The sequence below is a fragment of the Megalops cyprinoides genome, chromosome 21 (assembly GCF_013368585.1).
Source record: "Megalops cyprinoides isolate fMegCyp1 chromosome 21, fMegCyp1.pri, whole genome shotgun sequence".
Taxonomy (NCBI): Eukaryota; Metazoa; Chordata; class Actinopteri; order Elopiformes; family Megalopidae; genus Megalops; species Megalops cyprinoides.
In genome coordinates, this window is record NC_050603.1 from 12,122,469 (window position 1) to 12,139,412 (window position 16,944).

Genomic DNA, 16,944 nt, shown 5'->3' on the forward strand with positions numbered 1-16,944 from the left:
CATGGAAATATGTGTTTCATAGGAGTGTGGAGGAGGAAGCAGAAAGCTCCAGCAGGGGAGAGAAAGGTAGAGGTGGGGAGGTGAGTCATGGACAGGGCTCAGACTGAGAGGACAACAAATAGATAAAAGGAGGATAGAAGAAGAGCTCGTGTGAGGAGGGGAGAAACAGAGAGTGAGGAAGGAGGGTGTGCAAAGTGTGGGAAAGGGAGTGAGAGAAGAGGAGATCTCACAATGGCAAATAGAACCCACATCCAGCCGCACTGGTTTGGTTCACAGCCCAAAATGGGGGCTGGCGAACGGCCCACTCTGTACTCCTCTGTGAGTAGACTGTTCAGAGTACAGTGTGCTCATATGGCAACGTGAGTGCTTAAATCACAAACTAAAGATCAGACTCCCTGTGGAGTCAGTCATTAGTATTTAGCTATAACTACCTATTCATAATATTTCAGGAGTGGGTGTAAATGATTTTGATTTTTTTACACCTGTAAAAAAACTTACACTCAACTTTAAACACTATTTATCAACAGCTCAGAGAAATAAAGAAGTAGAAAAACTACCTACATTTAGCTACAAAGAGTAATATAAACAGTACTAGTACAGAAAAGTGATTGTTTTATTAATGAAAACTATGACAAAAATAATGACATAAAATGTAACATAAAAACAAGAGCATAAAAACAATTATCTCCTGCATGTAATTTTATTTTACTACTGTCTTCTGCAATGTATTGATGAAAATTCTACAAAACAATAGCTGGCTGTGCAATTTCAGCTCACAAGAATAAACACTGCTGTAGCTTTCTTGATTATGCCAGGCATTCCATCCAGTTATCGTCATCTGTTAGATTGTTTTGTGCCAAACTGCCGAGCAGAAGTTTGCGGCCATGGCATGGAAACGACAGGCTCCGACTACTTGGAAAATTAGCTGGATAGATTGTTCACAGTTTTTCATCTTGGTGCATTTTTAATGCCATGGACACAAGCCTATAATGCACTACACAAATGTCTGGTGCACCTGCACTGAGGTGTGGAGAGGACAAAATGGTATCTTTAATATTCAAAAAAAAAAAAACAACATACCTGCACAAGGTCACCTGAGGGAAGCCTCAGGTGGAAGCCCCAAGCGGGCAGGAGAACAGACATATATAATTTATGATGTACGTGTAAGTGTGCATGGAGGAAATATACGTCTGAAAGAACAGAGAGAAATGCTGTATAAATAGGGTGAGTAATACAGATTATTTCATATGACCCTCTGAACTGGCTTGTTTTGTTCTCTACATCAGACACTTACAGTATATTAAACAACTCTCTGAAGACCCACATGCTGAGTGCAAAGTGTGCTTTGCCAGGCAAAGGAATGAATGATATCATATCATCGCTTGTTCTTGTTAAAATGTAAATGGTGTCATTCACAAGAATTACCCTTTTATTCTTCTTTTGGCTATTACAATCCATTTTATTATTATCCATTATCCTTGCATAAATAACGTGATTCAGTACCTGACTGTGCTGATATTGCTGAATAATTTTAATGAGTTCAGATTAAAATGTGATGGATTCTGATCTTCATTTACTTTGTGTGCTGGTTTTATAATTTAATTTGTCTGAATTACTTAACTAATTTCTGTGACTAAAATGTGACAAAATTATGATGTTTGTAGCTCTCTTAAACTAACTGATGTTTAATTGACTGAATGTTTAATTGACTGAAATTATGACAGAATGACTAAAATGTATTTAAATATAACACACGTTTTGGTAAATTGGACTAAGACCCTCTATATCAAAAAGTTGGGGAAAAATTTACACTGATATACTGTAGTACACACTATACACAAAGTTTTAGCTGGAATCAGCAGAGAATTTGGAACTCTGACGATTTCTTTGTACATTTCAGGCAATACAGCCTGATACAGCTAAATTGTACGGCTAGGAAAAAAATGTCAAGATTAAAGAAATGATAGCTAAACAAAGGCCCATACCCATGTCCATGCCCTATCACACTACACGATCTCGCAGGATACTGTACTTGTAACTGTTAAAACATTACGCATCGTAACTCACCCTGGACTAAGGTGCCTAAGTAGCGAAATAAAGTACTGGCAAAAGAACACAGCCAAAAGCAACTCTCTGATCACAGCCCTCACTAATACTCCACGGAGAGAGATGTACTCTACAATATCAAAAATGTTATGTGAAATCTTTCAAATGTAAAACTCCTGGACGTTTGGGATGGAGACTGGAGGGGCTGGATGCACAGCATCGCACATAGACAGGCACCTACAAGCAAAATATCAGGATATCAAGATGTTAATGTACTGCATTTTGCATTATCATGGCTTTGCAGTGTAAACCTCTTACACACTGTCCTTCAGCAGAGTGCAGGTCTGAAAGCCATTTTTTCCTGCTCTTGTTTGTTGTGCTTTTTTCACTCTTTCTGAAGTGTTTACTATGGGACTCGTGATACGCTGGCTTTGCTAATGCTAAGGCAATATAAAACAGCACAAAGAAGAGGAATAACTACTTGGAATTGGAGGCGGACCGGTAATGGAAAGGTACACTTAAATGGAGATAATAAAACTGAACAAGAGTGACTGGAGAGAGAGGGGAAATGCACTGAGAGAGAGATATCAAAGCCACCAGAGCAGACCACAACACAACGACCAATCTGAATCTGTTTAAGGCATCTGCTTTAAAATGGTACACAGATGTCATCTCTTTAATGCACGCACACACACACGCACACACGCACGTGCACACACACACACACACACACACACAGATACAAACTTGCATCATATACACACAAACACAGCTAACTCTCAGGTATTTTATTTCTGAGCCCTAAGGGAACCTGGTTTGGACACATTGGCACCTCATCCCTTTCTTTGGGATCCTACAGTGCTGTGTTCCTCCTCCAAGATGGAAATGTGGAGCAGAGGTTATAGAACTGAAACTGTCAATTGAAGGCTGCTGGTTTGACTCCTGGCTGGAACAGTGAATAGCATTCTAGATTGAATGACATGTAAAATATATCCTCTTATTAAGATTGATGGCCAAGAAAGTAAAGTGAACTGTAACAATTATTATTAGCAGTTATAATCTGTGAGTCCGTAGAACTCACAGATTTTTTACAGTTCCTCAACTGCCTTGATCCATTCTCAAAAGACTGTGACAAAGTAACTCTTTACACAAAAGCTAAAACTGAGTAGAATTCTCATCTTTCCCACCAATTCATGAAAGAGCTAAATTCTTTAAATGCCATTGTCCTCAATAAGGCTCTGTTTCAAATTAGTACTCTTGCAAAATACGTTGCTATTATATAGTGTGGTAACAATTAGGGTGTTCAATCTTGCAAATGGCCTTCTCCATGTGATAGTGCAGAACAACATAATTACTATATTCCTACAGAGGTGGCAATGCAGAAACAGCATCAGTTTGTAACATTATGCTGAAATTATTTTGCATTTATTTCTTGCTTGATAACAAGTCTTAACAATGTTGCATTTATATTATTTGGATTAGATTAGATTGTCAAGGCTCAGGCAAGGACTCAGGCGCGGACCACGGGAGCTTCAGGTTCCGAGCGTCTTTAACGAAATCGTCAGGCAGATCGCTAATCAGAAACGGGCAGGGTCGAAAACCGGAAGGCAGTCCATGGACAGAACGAGGATCGGAAACCGGAGCAGGCAGGGTCGGGAACCGGACATGGCAGGCAATCAGGAGAACGTGGCAAGGTGGCAGGCAAAAATGAGGTCAGGATACGAGCAGGGTCGAAAACGAGGAACAACGCAGACAGAAGCAAAAAGCAAACGGCGGGGACAAAACAGGAGAAACACACTGTGACAAACTAGCAACAGGACAGGGAAAAGCAGGGAAGATATAGGGCAGGGCTGACGAGGGGATGGGAAGCAGGTGTGCAGGCAATCAGGTGGGCGGAGACCGGGTGGGGAGCGGGGCAGGACTAAAACACAAGGAAAACAAAAGCACATGGGCAAGGAAAACAAAAACACAACAGCTAAGGAGACGGAGCACTGACATAGATGATTTGGTTCTTTGGCTTTGTATGCTTTTTTATGGCTTTTTATGCTAGAGTGGAGGGTTTGGACTGCTGACTTAAGAGTTTTCACCTCTGTTTTCTTGTAGAAAGGTTACCTTAGTGGTTCACACAGGTTCACACAGGTAACATACATTATGTATGGTATGTAACATACATTAATGGTATGTAACATACATTAATGACTAAACATGGTTTCAGATTTTAGCAGTCTTGTACAAAGAACACAGGACAGGAAAAGTCAAAGAGTCAAATAAGTGATCACAATTTTTTGGCCTGTTTTCATGTCTTTACAGAATCTTCCATTCAAAGCATCTGCTCCAGCCCCCAAGCAGAGCGATTCCTTTACAGTCCTACAGACACTGGGTACCCTCTCAAACACAGTAGCTCTGGCTCATCATATGCCATCATTTTAACTGTGCGATAAAACACCTTAATTAAATGAAAACTGGAACCTCATGATACAATCTATGCTAAAACTCACTTGTTACTTAATACTACAGTTATAAACCATACATACAAATTTGCTAGACTAGGACCATCCATTGAAATCAATGGTATGTATTCTAAGAGCTATTCTGAAATTTCTGTAATATGTAAAATTTTAACTCTAGATTACAGCTCTATCTGGCCGATGCTAATGCATGTCTAGAATGTCATCTAGCTACCTTTTGTGCCCATCCATTCAGTGTGTGCCTCGGGGGATGAGGGGTGGGGGGAGTGATTCTTCACTCACCATGGTAGGTGCGGTTCCACATTCTCTTGGTGACAGTCTTCCCCTGCGGCATCCCCCCCTCCCGTGCGATGGTCTCGTTCAGGGCCTGGGTGTATAGCATCACTCCATCGTAGAAGCCGCCGGAGATCAGGTTCATCTGCGGAAGGCGGTGGGAGACAAATTGATCTTACTTCGGGCCTCCATTTTGCACTCCACTTACCCTGGCTTCAGTCTCCTTTTCTCACTTCTCTGTCCCTCTGCTCATCCCTCATTTTCTTTCTCTTGACACATCTATTTCGCTCTGCCTCAGATTCCAAGATTCTGATTCAACCCTCACTCTTTGCGCCTTTTCTGCCTACTTTATTTTTATGGTATTTTCTCCCAGTCCACTCCCTCCATCTCTCTCTCTCTCTCTGTCTCTCTCTCTCCACTTGAACATCTATTTCAGCTAATAGGCTAGGCCTCTAATACACCGGAAGAGAGGTAGAGGAGTTTCAGAGCACCAAGTTAATGATGGGTCTGTACTTGTATCAGAAATGAACTAAAAAGGAAAGGAAAGCTACAGATCATAACATTGAACTAATTTTTTTTTTACAGAATAATTATTTTGTTATGATGATGTTGAATTCATGTGCCTGCCCATATTTTTGACTACACTATTCATTTAGGACCACTTAATCAATAAATTCAATATATTTGAAAATATATATCTATATCGCCCCCACTCTGTATATATGTATGCACATTTAAACTTCAGTAATTAGCCTGTATCTCAAAATGGTGTATGCATCATGCCTTTAGTTAGCCACCAGTAAAGGTTTTTTTTTTCTCAAAGTACTGCACTATGACTTGCTTATCTTTAAACATTGACATTGATGATTCCAGCAGTGGACTCTGGGTTAACAGATTAACAAATTTGAAGTTTACAGCTATAGTGTTTTTCATTCTTCTATTTGGCCAACACACACACACACACACACACACACATGTTGTAAGGTAGGGTCCTGGCTAAGGGGGTGCCCTGCTCTCTCTCTCTCTATGGGGACATGGGTACCCATGCCTGACCCAGCTCACCCACAGGGACATAACCCATTTTGTCTGACCAACAACATTTCCCACTATCACTGACAACCAGTTGACTTCCAAATCTTGCCAGAAACCTCATTTAATACAAGGATAAAAGCTGTTTATTCTCATGTGGTGAACCATCAGTCCAGCGACTATCTCTTCCAAGGAAATTTGTCAGCCTGTCTTTCTTCAAGAAAATAAACACCTTCTGTTGCATTAATTACCCATTTTAAACTGTCAAGTCCATATTTGTTTACACCGAAAACACATCACCTCAATGTTCACACACACACACACACACATGCACACATGCATCACGGTAATTCCAAGGATCATGGTACAAAATTGTACGTTTGATGAAACATTTTAATTACCTGAGCCTTTTTTGAAAAGTGCTGTCTATGTGTGCTTTTTTTGCAGAGCATATTTTGACTATGTTTCCTCCACAAGCTGATGCAAAAACATTGATTAAAGGGACATCAGTCCCTTATGCATGATAATTACATCAGAGTGCAAATTTCCATTCTCACATTCATGGCTGCTGTTCGGTCTCAAAGGCCCAGCCACTGAGCACGCTTCCGTTATGGGCCCAGGTGTGAGGAGCTGTGGTATGGAACAAGGGGACAGAGCAATACAGGGACAAGCCAATGTATGTGTGTGTGTGTGTGTGTGTGTTTGTGTGTGTGTGTGGGGGGGTCTGCTTAGCGAAGCCCCATTGGGCAGGTAAGATCACTGCTGAGGTCTTCAGCGAGAGGACAGCCCCTCTTTCCTGTTCTCTTTTGCCTGTTCTCATTCAGGTCTTACCATCCCCCCTGTTCCTATTCGTTTACACAGTTGACCGCATGTGTTTGTGCCAGCTCTTTCTCAGAGAAACTGCTGACGGCAGCAGCCTCCTTTCGGCTCTATTAGCCGACGCCACAAGGGTGTTTTGACAAAGGGTACATTGCTTAATTTCCCCTGGAATAACAATAGGGATTTACAGCTAAGACTCAAGCCACACTGAGTGGTTAATAGACACGGATACAAAGGCATGTAGGCAAGCAGTTAGGACACTGCGATACAAACACTAAAGTCCCTTTTACATTGACTGTGTCATTACTATACAAGTGAAAGACAGAATATAGACAGGGGGGAAAAAAAGAAGAATTAAAAAGGGGGCACTACAAAAGTGAGGTTGTCATAGAAACTGCAGTTGTGGTTCGGGCAGCTCTGCTGTTGACTTATTCCATCATTCCCTGCTGACACCAGTGACAATCAGAGCACCAGAGGTACTGAAGAAGGAGGAATGAATACAGGTAACTATGTTGCTAGCTACCAAGATAAGTCTGTAAACACAGATAGATAGAAAGGCATACAGACAAATGGTACACCGCCAGATACATAGACAAGGATAGACAGCCAATAAAGACAGTTCAGTACATATATGGATACAGACAGATCAACAACCAGATATACAGACAGATCAATGGACACAGATAGAAGGACAGACTCAGGAGGAGACAGGGTGACAGGAGGTGAGAGAGAGAGATGGATAGAGACTCAAATGAGCACAAATGGAGACTGAGCTCACTGGAGCCGTATGTTATTGTACACAACCCGTCATTATCCATACCCTCTCGCTAGCCCAGCGCCCTCTAATCGACGGGCGCTTCAGCCGCCCGTGTCTCTCATTTTACGCCTCGGCGAGCCCCGCTCTCGACAGCACTCGGCACCAATCTAGCGCCAATTTTGTGTCTTTCTCCAGGGGATAAGCCTCGGCAACGGTAGTTCAGGTGAAGCGCACCGACTTCACACGCTAAAACTTTTCAGGATGCGGCTTATACGAATCTCAGTGGTAAAAAGCTCGAAGCAAGACAGATGTGGCCAAGAACTCCCACTCAATGATGTCATCTTAACTAAGAATACCCGAGATAATGAATGGACCTGCTATCTACCAATTTAGATACCACCTACATTTAAAACTAGTCATCCAGTCATTATGAAGTTAATAGAACAACAGAACACAGTTCCTCCTTGCATTAGCACATTTCGGTTTATCAGCCATTTTTTTTTTTTTACCACAAACGTCATGTAAAAAGACGTTATTAGCATAACATTTACAAATGAGTCCCAGATCCTAAAGGCTGAATGGAAAGCTTTCACTCTTTAATGTAAATGCTCACAAATGCATGCGTGTGTAATTATTTATTTATTTGAGCATTTATTTTTGACAATGTTGAGCCTATTAGCACACTAATTCAGCAGAGCATCAGTTAATCGTTTGTGTAATTAGCAGGTGCATTTTGAGTAGGTTGAGGTGCAGACTGAATACGGGGAAAGTGCACTTAAATACTGAAGGTCGCATTGCATTTTCTATCTGTTCCCTGTCCGAAATTTAACGAGGCAACGGTGGAGGATGAATCATCCTCTTCCCTTCTGCCCTGCTCTCCTGCTTTCACATGATACAAGAGGGACTAATTGAACTCCGCGGCTAGTGCGAGTTGCGGCCGGCGAGATTTGAACGAACAAAGACAGCTGCGGCGGCCACGCTGCGAGCAGCGGCGGGAGGAAATGAAAGCTTTGCGGCCGTTACACACGGAGCCCCGCATCTATGCAGCACTCAGCAGGACTTTTTATAACAGGGCTCTAAAAACGCAGGGACCGGTGTCCGCACGAACCTGCGCGCTAAAAGTGAGTCACCTACCCATGGTTAGAGGTTTTAGATAAAACGCAGCTGTGCGCTGCAGGTCTGTGAACTTTTGCCAGGTTCATTTAAATCAGGGAACCCGGAGACAAAGCAGCAGGGATAGTGCTGATATTGGTTATTTATTTCTTTATTTTGTCCGGCTGTCACGGCTAAAAACATGGAATAGGAATCACTTATGCCCATTTCTGAACAGCACTTACGCAACAACGCATCTTAGCTCTGGACAATAACCCATGAACGTTCCAGGTAGGAGCTATTTTACATCTGCGTGTTCCAGCAGACTACCAGGGCCCGAACTGCGTCTTCACACGTACACGTGTGATGGTCAAGCTGACAAAAAGCAGCAGGTGAATCAAAAAGCCGAAATGACTGACAGAATCTTAAAAGCATCATTTTATATTCTGTGGTCACAGTCCAGACCATCATACATACTCATAAAGCGACGGTACTGACCCTAAACTTTTACTTGAGGAAACTAAGTTTTCTGGCAATAAATGTGACATATTCAAACCACCAACCCATACATCCAGGACACATTCATCAACTCAATAATTAGCAAGTAATGATACATGTGATATGTGTTTTTAAAAAGTGTGAATACAAATTAATTATAAACAGGTGACTTGCTCTTCATATTGTCATGCAGGTAAGGAGGATTTAAACACAAACATTAGTTATGGCTGAAAATTGCTGTAATACATTGACAGAATAAGGTTCACCAGGAAGCAACTCAAGTCAGAAACCCTAAAGTTGAGCTGAAATGCAGCTGGCCAAGAAATTGAGTAATGGGTAGTAATTAAAGAACATGACATTACGCGTGCATGATCTAAATTTCACATATGGAAAACAAAACAAACAATATGCGTGATTAACAGATTAACAGACATAATCTATTCCGTCAATCTTTAGCACTTGTTTTGGATCCAAAGTCTCTGTTGCTAGGGAACCTGATGTCACACTTCGGCAGGGTATTCCAGCCAATGTCTGCAGAGTGAATAATGCATCTGTAAGGCATAAACAAGATGAGGAAGTGAAAAGAAGGACAAAGGGAGAGTTATTTAAAACTCTTTGAAACTGGCAGGTTTCATAGTGCGTCACTGCATCATCCTCCACTGGTCCGTGGGTCTGTTGAAAAGGCCTGTTTCCTGGATTTTTTTTAAACAGCCCTTACATTAAATCATACTGTACACGAGTCATTCCATGTGAAATGTGCAAGCTTGGAGACCCATCCAATTTCAGATTTGATCAAAAAGTCTTCAGGGGGTTTAGCAATTATAGTTCATTTCCCCTTTATTATTCTTTAAATTTCCCCTTGGAGTTATGACCTGGCAAAATTAAACCAAAAGTAAAATACTGACCTTGACTAGAAAAATCCCCTCAGACCCAATTTTAGTCTTTCACTAAGTGCAGTACCTCAGTAGACTCATAGTGACTTGTACTGTCTTTACATCTGAGCGGTTGTCAGACAAGGGGTAAAATGACAGGTTTCATTCAGCCTCAACCTTCACCCTGTGAAGGGTTTTGGAGAGAATGAGGTGAAAGTGCATTGCCCTTACCCACAGTCCCCTCTGCCAAAAAAAGAGAGGAACAGTGAGGTATCAGTTTTTCTCCTGACTCACTCCTCAAGCTCTAATCCTCCTTATTTAGACTTCCAAGAGGAAAGAGGGGTTGTTTGTTTCCATTTCCATTTTTGGGCGTCTTTGAAGATGGCTAATGGCGGCTAGCAGGGGATTTTTCTGGTTGACATTTCGGCAAGTCACCTGGAGAGCTCAGATGAGCGCGTCAACGCACCTCTTTTTTTCTTTCTGTCCGTTTGAAACAGAGAGATGCTGCGCATCCCTCCCCCCCCCCCCAATCTCTCTCTCTTTCTCACCAAGTGGGACAGATCAAGCCCTGTTTGGGCATCCTGTGGAGTCACAAATATCATCACCCATTTTCACACAGCAAGTGGGTAGATCAAACCATATGTCTCTGAGATATGTTTTGTGAATCCCATTAAAAAATGTCCAAAGGGTACCACTACATTTCAAGATCTCAGATTCCCACTATTTTTTCATTAAACATTGAACACATTGGACTACATGCATCTTCTACAGATATATATATGATGCAAAGTGCCCTTACTGTAGGTTCTGCCTTAATTCTGCGAGACCTCGGATCAATTCAAACTGGACAATAAAATTGCTGGCCCTCACTAGGAATGAGGGGGTGTGGTATAACAATTCTCATTCTTTGAGGAACCTTAGCTCACTGAAGTGCACTGGGTGTACTTGTACTGCGAAAATAGTCGCGGTTGATGTGCAAGTGTATCAGCAGACTGCATTTACTGCACCCAGCACTCCTGCGTGAGTGCACTGGTTGTTGAGGTGAGAGAAGCCTAATATACACAATTGGCAATTCCAAAAAATGGGGAAACATATACGGGAAAAAGCATGAAAGAGACTTGTTCCAATAACTACAAGACTATTCAATGAACAGGTGTAGACATCAGCATGGATTTGATTGTTTTGTAACACTACTAAATTGGTTATAACTCCCAACTAACTAAAGCTGTCAAGTTTAAGAGTACATGGTTTTTATGTGATTGAAAAATACAGATTTCTCTAAGTTATTATTGCTGCTTGTCTTAATGGGTGTCTTCTGAAATGAAAAAACTCAAGGCCGTTGGAAATTTAACTGTGATGATTGCTCCTTCAATAGGATTGTCATTCCGCACAGTTCTCACATGTGAATGTCATCCAGAACATTACCTTCACTGTCTAATTCCTTTGTGTACTGTTGATCACATTTTCACATGTCATCCATTTACAGAGCTGGATTTTCACTGAAGCAGCTTCAGTTAAGTCCCTTTGCTCAAGGGTACAACCGCAGCACCACCTGGGGACTGACCCAGCAACTGTCTGGTAATTAGCTCATCACATTACGTCACATAACATAATGTTTGTTTAGCAGACATTCTTCTCCAGAGCAGCTTCATGCTATATAAGTACTCGTGGATATTTACTGAGGCAACTGGAGTTAGGTACCATACCCAAGGGAACAAATGTAGTGGCCCACCTAGGAACCAAGCCTGCAAGCTTTGGACTTTGAGCCCTGCTCCTTACCCCTACATCACACTGTTCCCACATTCTTCTCCATGCTCTCTCTATCACACTGTCTTTGCATACCCACCCTACCAATCCCCTTTCCTTCCTTTTTGCCATTTTCTCTTTCTCTCTCCCTCCCCCTCTTTTTCCCCAGTCCCTCTCTACTTTGCATTGCCCTTAAATTGCACAAAATGACAATCTGCTTGAATTTAATGAAAAATGTAAAACCATTCTTGTTACACCATGCTAACAGAGAGCTTTGAATGTGCCAGAATTGAAGATAAGCTTTTATTTTTGGATTTTGAGCACCCAGCACTAATATAGCAATTGTTTTTTTTCTTTTAGTGGTGTATTGTTCGGTTTCATTTGTGCTGCTAAAGATCTTCTGTACTTTTTTTGTAATTGAAGTATTTACTGTATTAAACACTCAAAAACAACACATTTTTGGATTCGAATGTTTGATTTCTCTCTTTCCCTCTCCTACTTACCAGCGAGTCTTCCACAGTGAAATTAAACATCCTCTTGGCATCTGCTTTCAGGTCCTTCACAAACTCCTTGTACTCAGGGTTCTGGGGCTCTCTGTATGTCAAGATCTTCACACTCTGAGGGGATTAAACAGACAAACAGACAGACTCATAGGTCAGGCCATGCCATCATAGCAATGGTAAATGAAGTGTCTCAGAATGAAGATATGTCACTGATCAGATATGATGGGTTATACGCTTTCATCACAAATATAAACGTCCTTACACTTCAGTGTGAAAACAGCCTCTCATAAGACTGAGTCCAATATGAGTTCTATACAGTTCCTAATGGGTACAGAGATAGTCTATCACCATCCCAAGATGTAGTTCAGACACATTAAGAATGATCAAGGCCTTGAAAACAACCACTTGTAAAAATAAATTACAGTAAGCATTTTCTGTCTCTCTGAGAGTCACATTTTTACAGCCTCCTGCTCAATAAAGTTGTCTGTTTATTTAGGGTGTTTTTTGGATGATGTACAATGTCCAAACAAAACTCCCACCACTCCCACTCTCCCTCTCCACCTTCCCACTGCCATTTGTCTTCATCGCTGTCTTCCTCTGGATTTGAGCTCATGACCCCCCCGCAAACTCCCCCCACCTCCAAAATGGCTGCTTGTTATCTCACAGCTGGTCATGCAAACCACATTCTTGTGTCAAGGACCGCCCACTAAGACCTCCACCATTCCACTCATAAAACAATACATACACTAATTCCGTTTGGCACTGTCACACTCAGCAACCCCCTCAACTCTTTAACAAGGCAAATACATTACAGGATAAAACTACACGACTTTATACAGGGAGGAGGGCTGAGGCCCACAAACACACCTCTGGTGAAGATGGCAATGAACTCTTTGGACACATTGCAAACAGCAGAGGCTAATGTCACATGCATTCATTTCTTTTGCAAAGCTCAGTACAGAGGGTCCATGAGTTACATAAGGGTTACGTTTTGGAAGTCGCTGTGGATTTTATGCAACTCAGATTTTACATAACAGGGATTTTATTCTTGAGCCATTCGTTTATGAAAATATCCCCCATTAACAATTTACATTATTTTACATCTTATAAATACAGTAATTATTTCTTCTGTATACATTTATGCACCTCTGATTTTTTTATGTTTATATATTTTTTTATTTTAAGGGCGCTTATATGCAGTCAAATTTACATATGTCAAGCGTTATGGGTGACTGCTTGTTGTTAGTATCCTCATTTCTGAGAGATACGAAATTCCTAACAACCTGATGGTTGATGTGGTAACATTGCTGACTTGAAATTGAAGTATACTGTTCCCAGAACTGCCCCCCACTAAAGAAAGGCCCACTGCACAGCTTTACGGATCAATCCGCACTTCTGCCTCTACTTACCTCTATGTTGTTTAGCAAGGTGTGGGGAGATAAGGCAAAACAGAAAGCAATTATTTTTGCAATTTCTTTCAGGTCAAACTACAAATTGGCTGGACAAACTCTGACCGAGGGGACATGTGGCAAAGGCCCACGCTAGGGCATCGGAACAAACTGAAACTGCTTTTACACGAAAAAGCAATTTCTGTATTTCATTGTTTCATCCACTCACAATGTACTTTAGACTGAGGCCGCAACAGCCAAATACATAATGATTAGGTGGGCACAAGTAGGACACCGGTGGAACCAGGTCTTGAGAATTGCTGGAAAAAGCGACCATCGCAGAGATTGTCATGGTCATTGTCATTGTGGCAATTCGTTCAAGAGTCTTCAACAGAGCATGTCACTCTGTAATATGAAGAACCATGGGATAGAAGGTTGCACGCCTGAATTGCCACCAAGGATGGCACCAGTATTTCAGCGTTGCTGCAGCTTCATCAGGGCCCTAAGAGGGTTAATCTGTCATCATCTCCATAACGAAGCAGCAAAATTAGCTTAGCCTATGTGCTAATTTCTGCCTAATAACGTGCCTACATGAAATAAAGATCGCAAAAGACACATTATCACTGCATATCAACAGGGGTGTCCTACATCAGACATCAATTGTTGTAGAATCAAGATATGTAATCTTATGCTTATGACAATTTTGAAAATTTTAAAATCCATATAATTCTGAATGTACACTCACGACTGCCATAAGGGTTAAATAAACCTGAAGAGAGCTTTTCCCACCCACCCACCTCACCTGGAAGGCCTCCTTGGCGATGGGGTCGTCGGCGTCCCCCTTGGCCCAGGGCCGGGCGGGCCGGGAGTCCAGGCTGAGGCCGAACTCGTCGATGTAGAAGAACACATACTCCTCCTGCGGCAGGCCAGCCTTCCGGAAATGTATCATCAGCTGCCGGAACGTGTCCCACACGCAACACACGTACACCACTGTGGGGAGGGGGAGGAGAGGGAGGGGGAGGGACAAAACTATGATCACCACCCGGGCTGACACAGCTTGGCAATCCCAGCAAAGTCCTCCGAATACTGCAAATACACCAGGTGATGACACCAATCTTTCTTCCTTCCACTCCAAGCATCCATCAGCAAAGGAACTCAAAATTACCGCTCAGCAGTGCATCGCCATCCTGTGTGTTATCTGAATCTAAAGAATAAATCTATTATTCATCAGATTTATTGCTTCTCTTAGCAGATGCTGTCGTCTGGGGTAATTTTACAACTCTTGCTGAGGATACAGGTGCAGTGTCCCAGCTGAAATGTGAACAAATGACCCTCAGGTTCAAACACCAGCACTCCAACTATTAGCCTACACAACAGCCTGATCAAAATTCCTGGGGTCTAATCTAACTACTTCAAAAATGATCATGATAATAAACTTTCCTAACAGTGGTCCAGCTAAGCGAAAGGAGGAAGCCAAGGAATTAAGATCTCTACCAATACTCATATAACACCAAGAGAAATAGATTCTTGATTTCTTTTCCAAAACCAGCCACAGTCACTGTATCCATCAGTCTGGCTGTAATGTCCCTCATGGCCCTGAGATTCCAGTCAAATGATACTTTAAAATGTCTGAATTCAAGTGTAAAAAACATATTTTGTAGGGCTGGAATGCTGTTTAAATGAGGTCTGCAATGATGTAATTGGCATTACTGAGACTTGGCTTAATAAAGAGGATTTGGACCAGTACAACATAGTTGAATGTGAATGGTTAAGAAAGGCGAGCACAACCAAAAGAGAATGAGTGATAAGAAAAGCCTAAATGTAGCCAAATTTGCACTTTAAAGTTTCCTTTAAGCCTCATTGAACCTAATTAAAGTGCTTGGGGAAAATGACTGGCACCTTATCATAAGTATATGCCAACAGGAGAAGATAGCACAGTACTTTCAACACTAATCTCCATGACAGCATCAAAAGAGCATGTGTGTAAATGGAAACATTAATAAGGTGTGGTTTTAATGATCTTTCCATAAATTGGGAAAATGTACTAGCAAAAGGAAAAACTGAGCAAAGCACTGGATAGGGTAAATTACCTTCTGATGCAATTTGTTCCCTTCTCTTCGAGTGGAAATTTCTTTTTTGTCCTAGCCTTATACAGTGCTAACGAACAAATCTGCAGAACTGGGGTCAACAAACCACAATATGGTCACATTGAATATATTTTATAATCTCAAAGCCACCTTCCCCAATTATATGGTTTCCAGTTTTAGGTGGGCCAAGGGAAAGACTGGACAGTACAAACTGGGAACAGTCTTAATCTTTACAAAGTTGGATACTGAAGCCCGGCTTTGACAGTAATTCACCAGCATGTCACTGCACCATGCTTTATTTTTCTGCTCAAACTACACCACAGCTAATTAGCGTTGCGGGACCAACACTAACAATTTTAGCATAAGAGACAGAGTTAAGAGACAGATTAAAGTAGAACAGCTAGCAATAGTAATAGATTTTCGACATTATCAACTACACAACAGCCCTGTGACAAAGTGCACCACAGGGTCAGGGAGGAGATCAAAAGTAAAAACACACTATTTCTTATGACAAGAATGTAATCAGGTAAAAAAAAAAAAAACAGCTCTAAAGGGATACAGATATAGCTACGCAGAAATGAACTGAATTGGGGAAAGCCTGTTAATCTGCGCTCCAGTACGTGTTTCTATTTTTCCAGCTGGCTTTGTTTGTACTACGCAACCTGGCGAAAAGATGGCTCGGTACATCACAGGATAACATCACAACATTTCAAAATAAACGCTCCGTGCAGTAACAGTAACCAGGCTGACAACCAGACGAAAGTGTGATCGCACCACCCACATTTCCTCTCCGTGGTGGAGCCGGATCCCGGATTGCCGATAACGACGCAGAAACGCGCGCTTGGCCAGCAATAATAATCGCCGAGAAACAGCGGTGCGTCCGCTCTCCTCCGTGTCAAGCGCGGCAGGCACAAACACGCACAGGGTCAACCAGCACGGTAATTAGTAATTACCGAGATAGCTTCTCTTCCGGGTTTGACGATCTGCCGAGGGTTAATTGCCGCGGGTCACGAATGTAATCTTAACAATCTCTCACGGTCTTAAGAAGTCTTTCAGATCGCACCTTTCGGTAATGTGACTTCCATCAGCTCTTTAGTAGAAACCCATCAAACGTATTCAGGGTAAAGATTGTTTTCACACGTTTGCTTGACTGAATAAATTCATTAAAATGACTAAAAATGAATAAATGATTATGATATTTAAGTTTTGCGTAGGTTGGTTCTGAAAGACAGCTGTGACTTGTTGAAACCTGGTTACCCCTCCTTTAACTGCAATTGTGACTGTGTACAAGGAACAAGGACATATGACTATGCTTATATAGACGGTTCCACCACTGCACATATTTACATCACATAAAAATAGCAAC

General features: G+C 41.8%; 1 protein-coding gene across 1 annotated transcript in view; it reads right to left on the reverse strand.

Annotated features, from left to right (window-relative positions):
- Positions 1-16,944, reverse strand: part of LOC118796496 (atrial natriuretic peptide receptor 1-like) — a 73,227-nt gene that overhangs the window by 34,507 nt on the left and 21,776 nt on the right. Inside the window, exons 5-7 of the mRNA XM_036555404.1 lie at positions 14,294-14,481; positions 12,104-12,217; positions 4,797-4,932 (exon numbers count right to left, since the gene is read on the reverse strand). Of these exons, the coding sequence (XP_036411297.1) occupies positions 4,797-4,932; positions 12,104-12,217; positions 14,294-14,481 (438 nt within the window). The remainder of the gene's footprint in view (positions 1-4,796; positions 4,933-12,103; positions 12,218-14,293; positions 14,482-16,944) is intronic.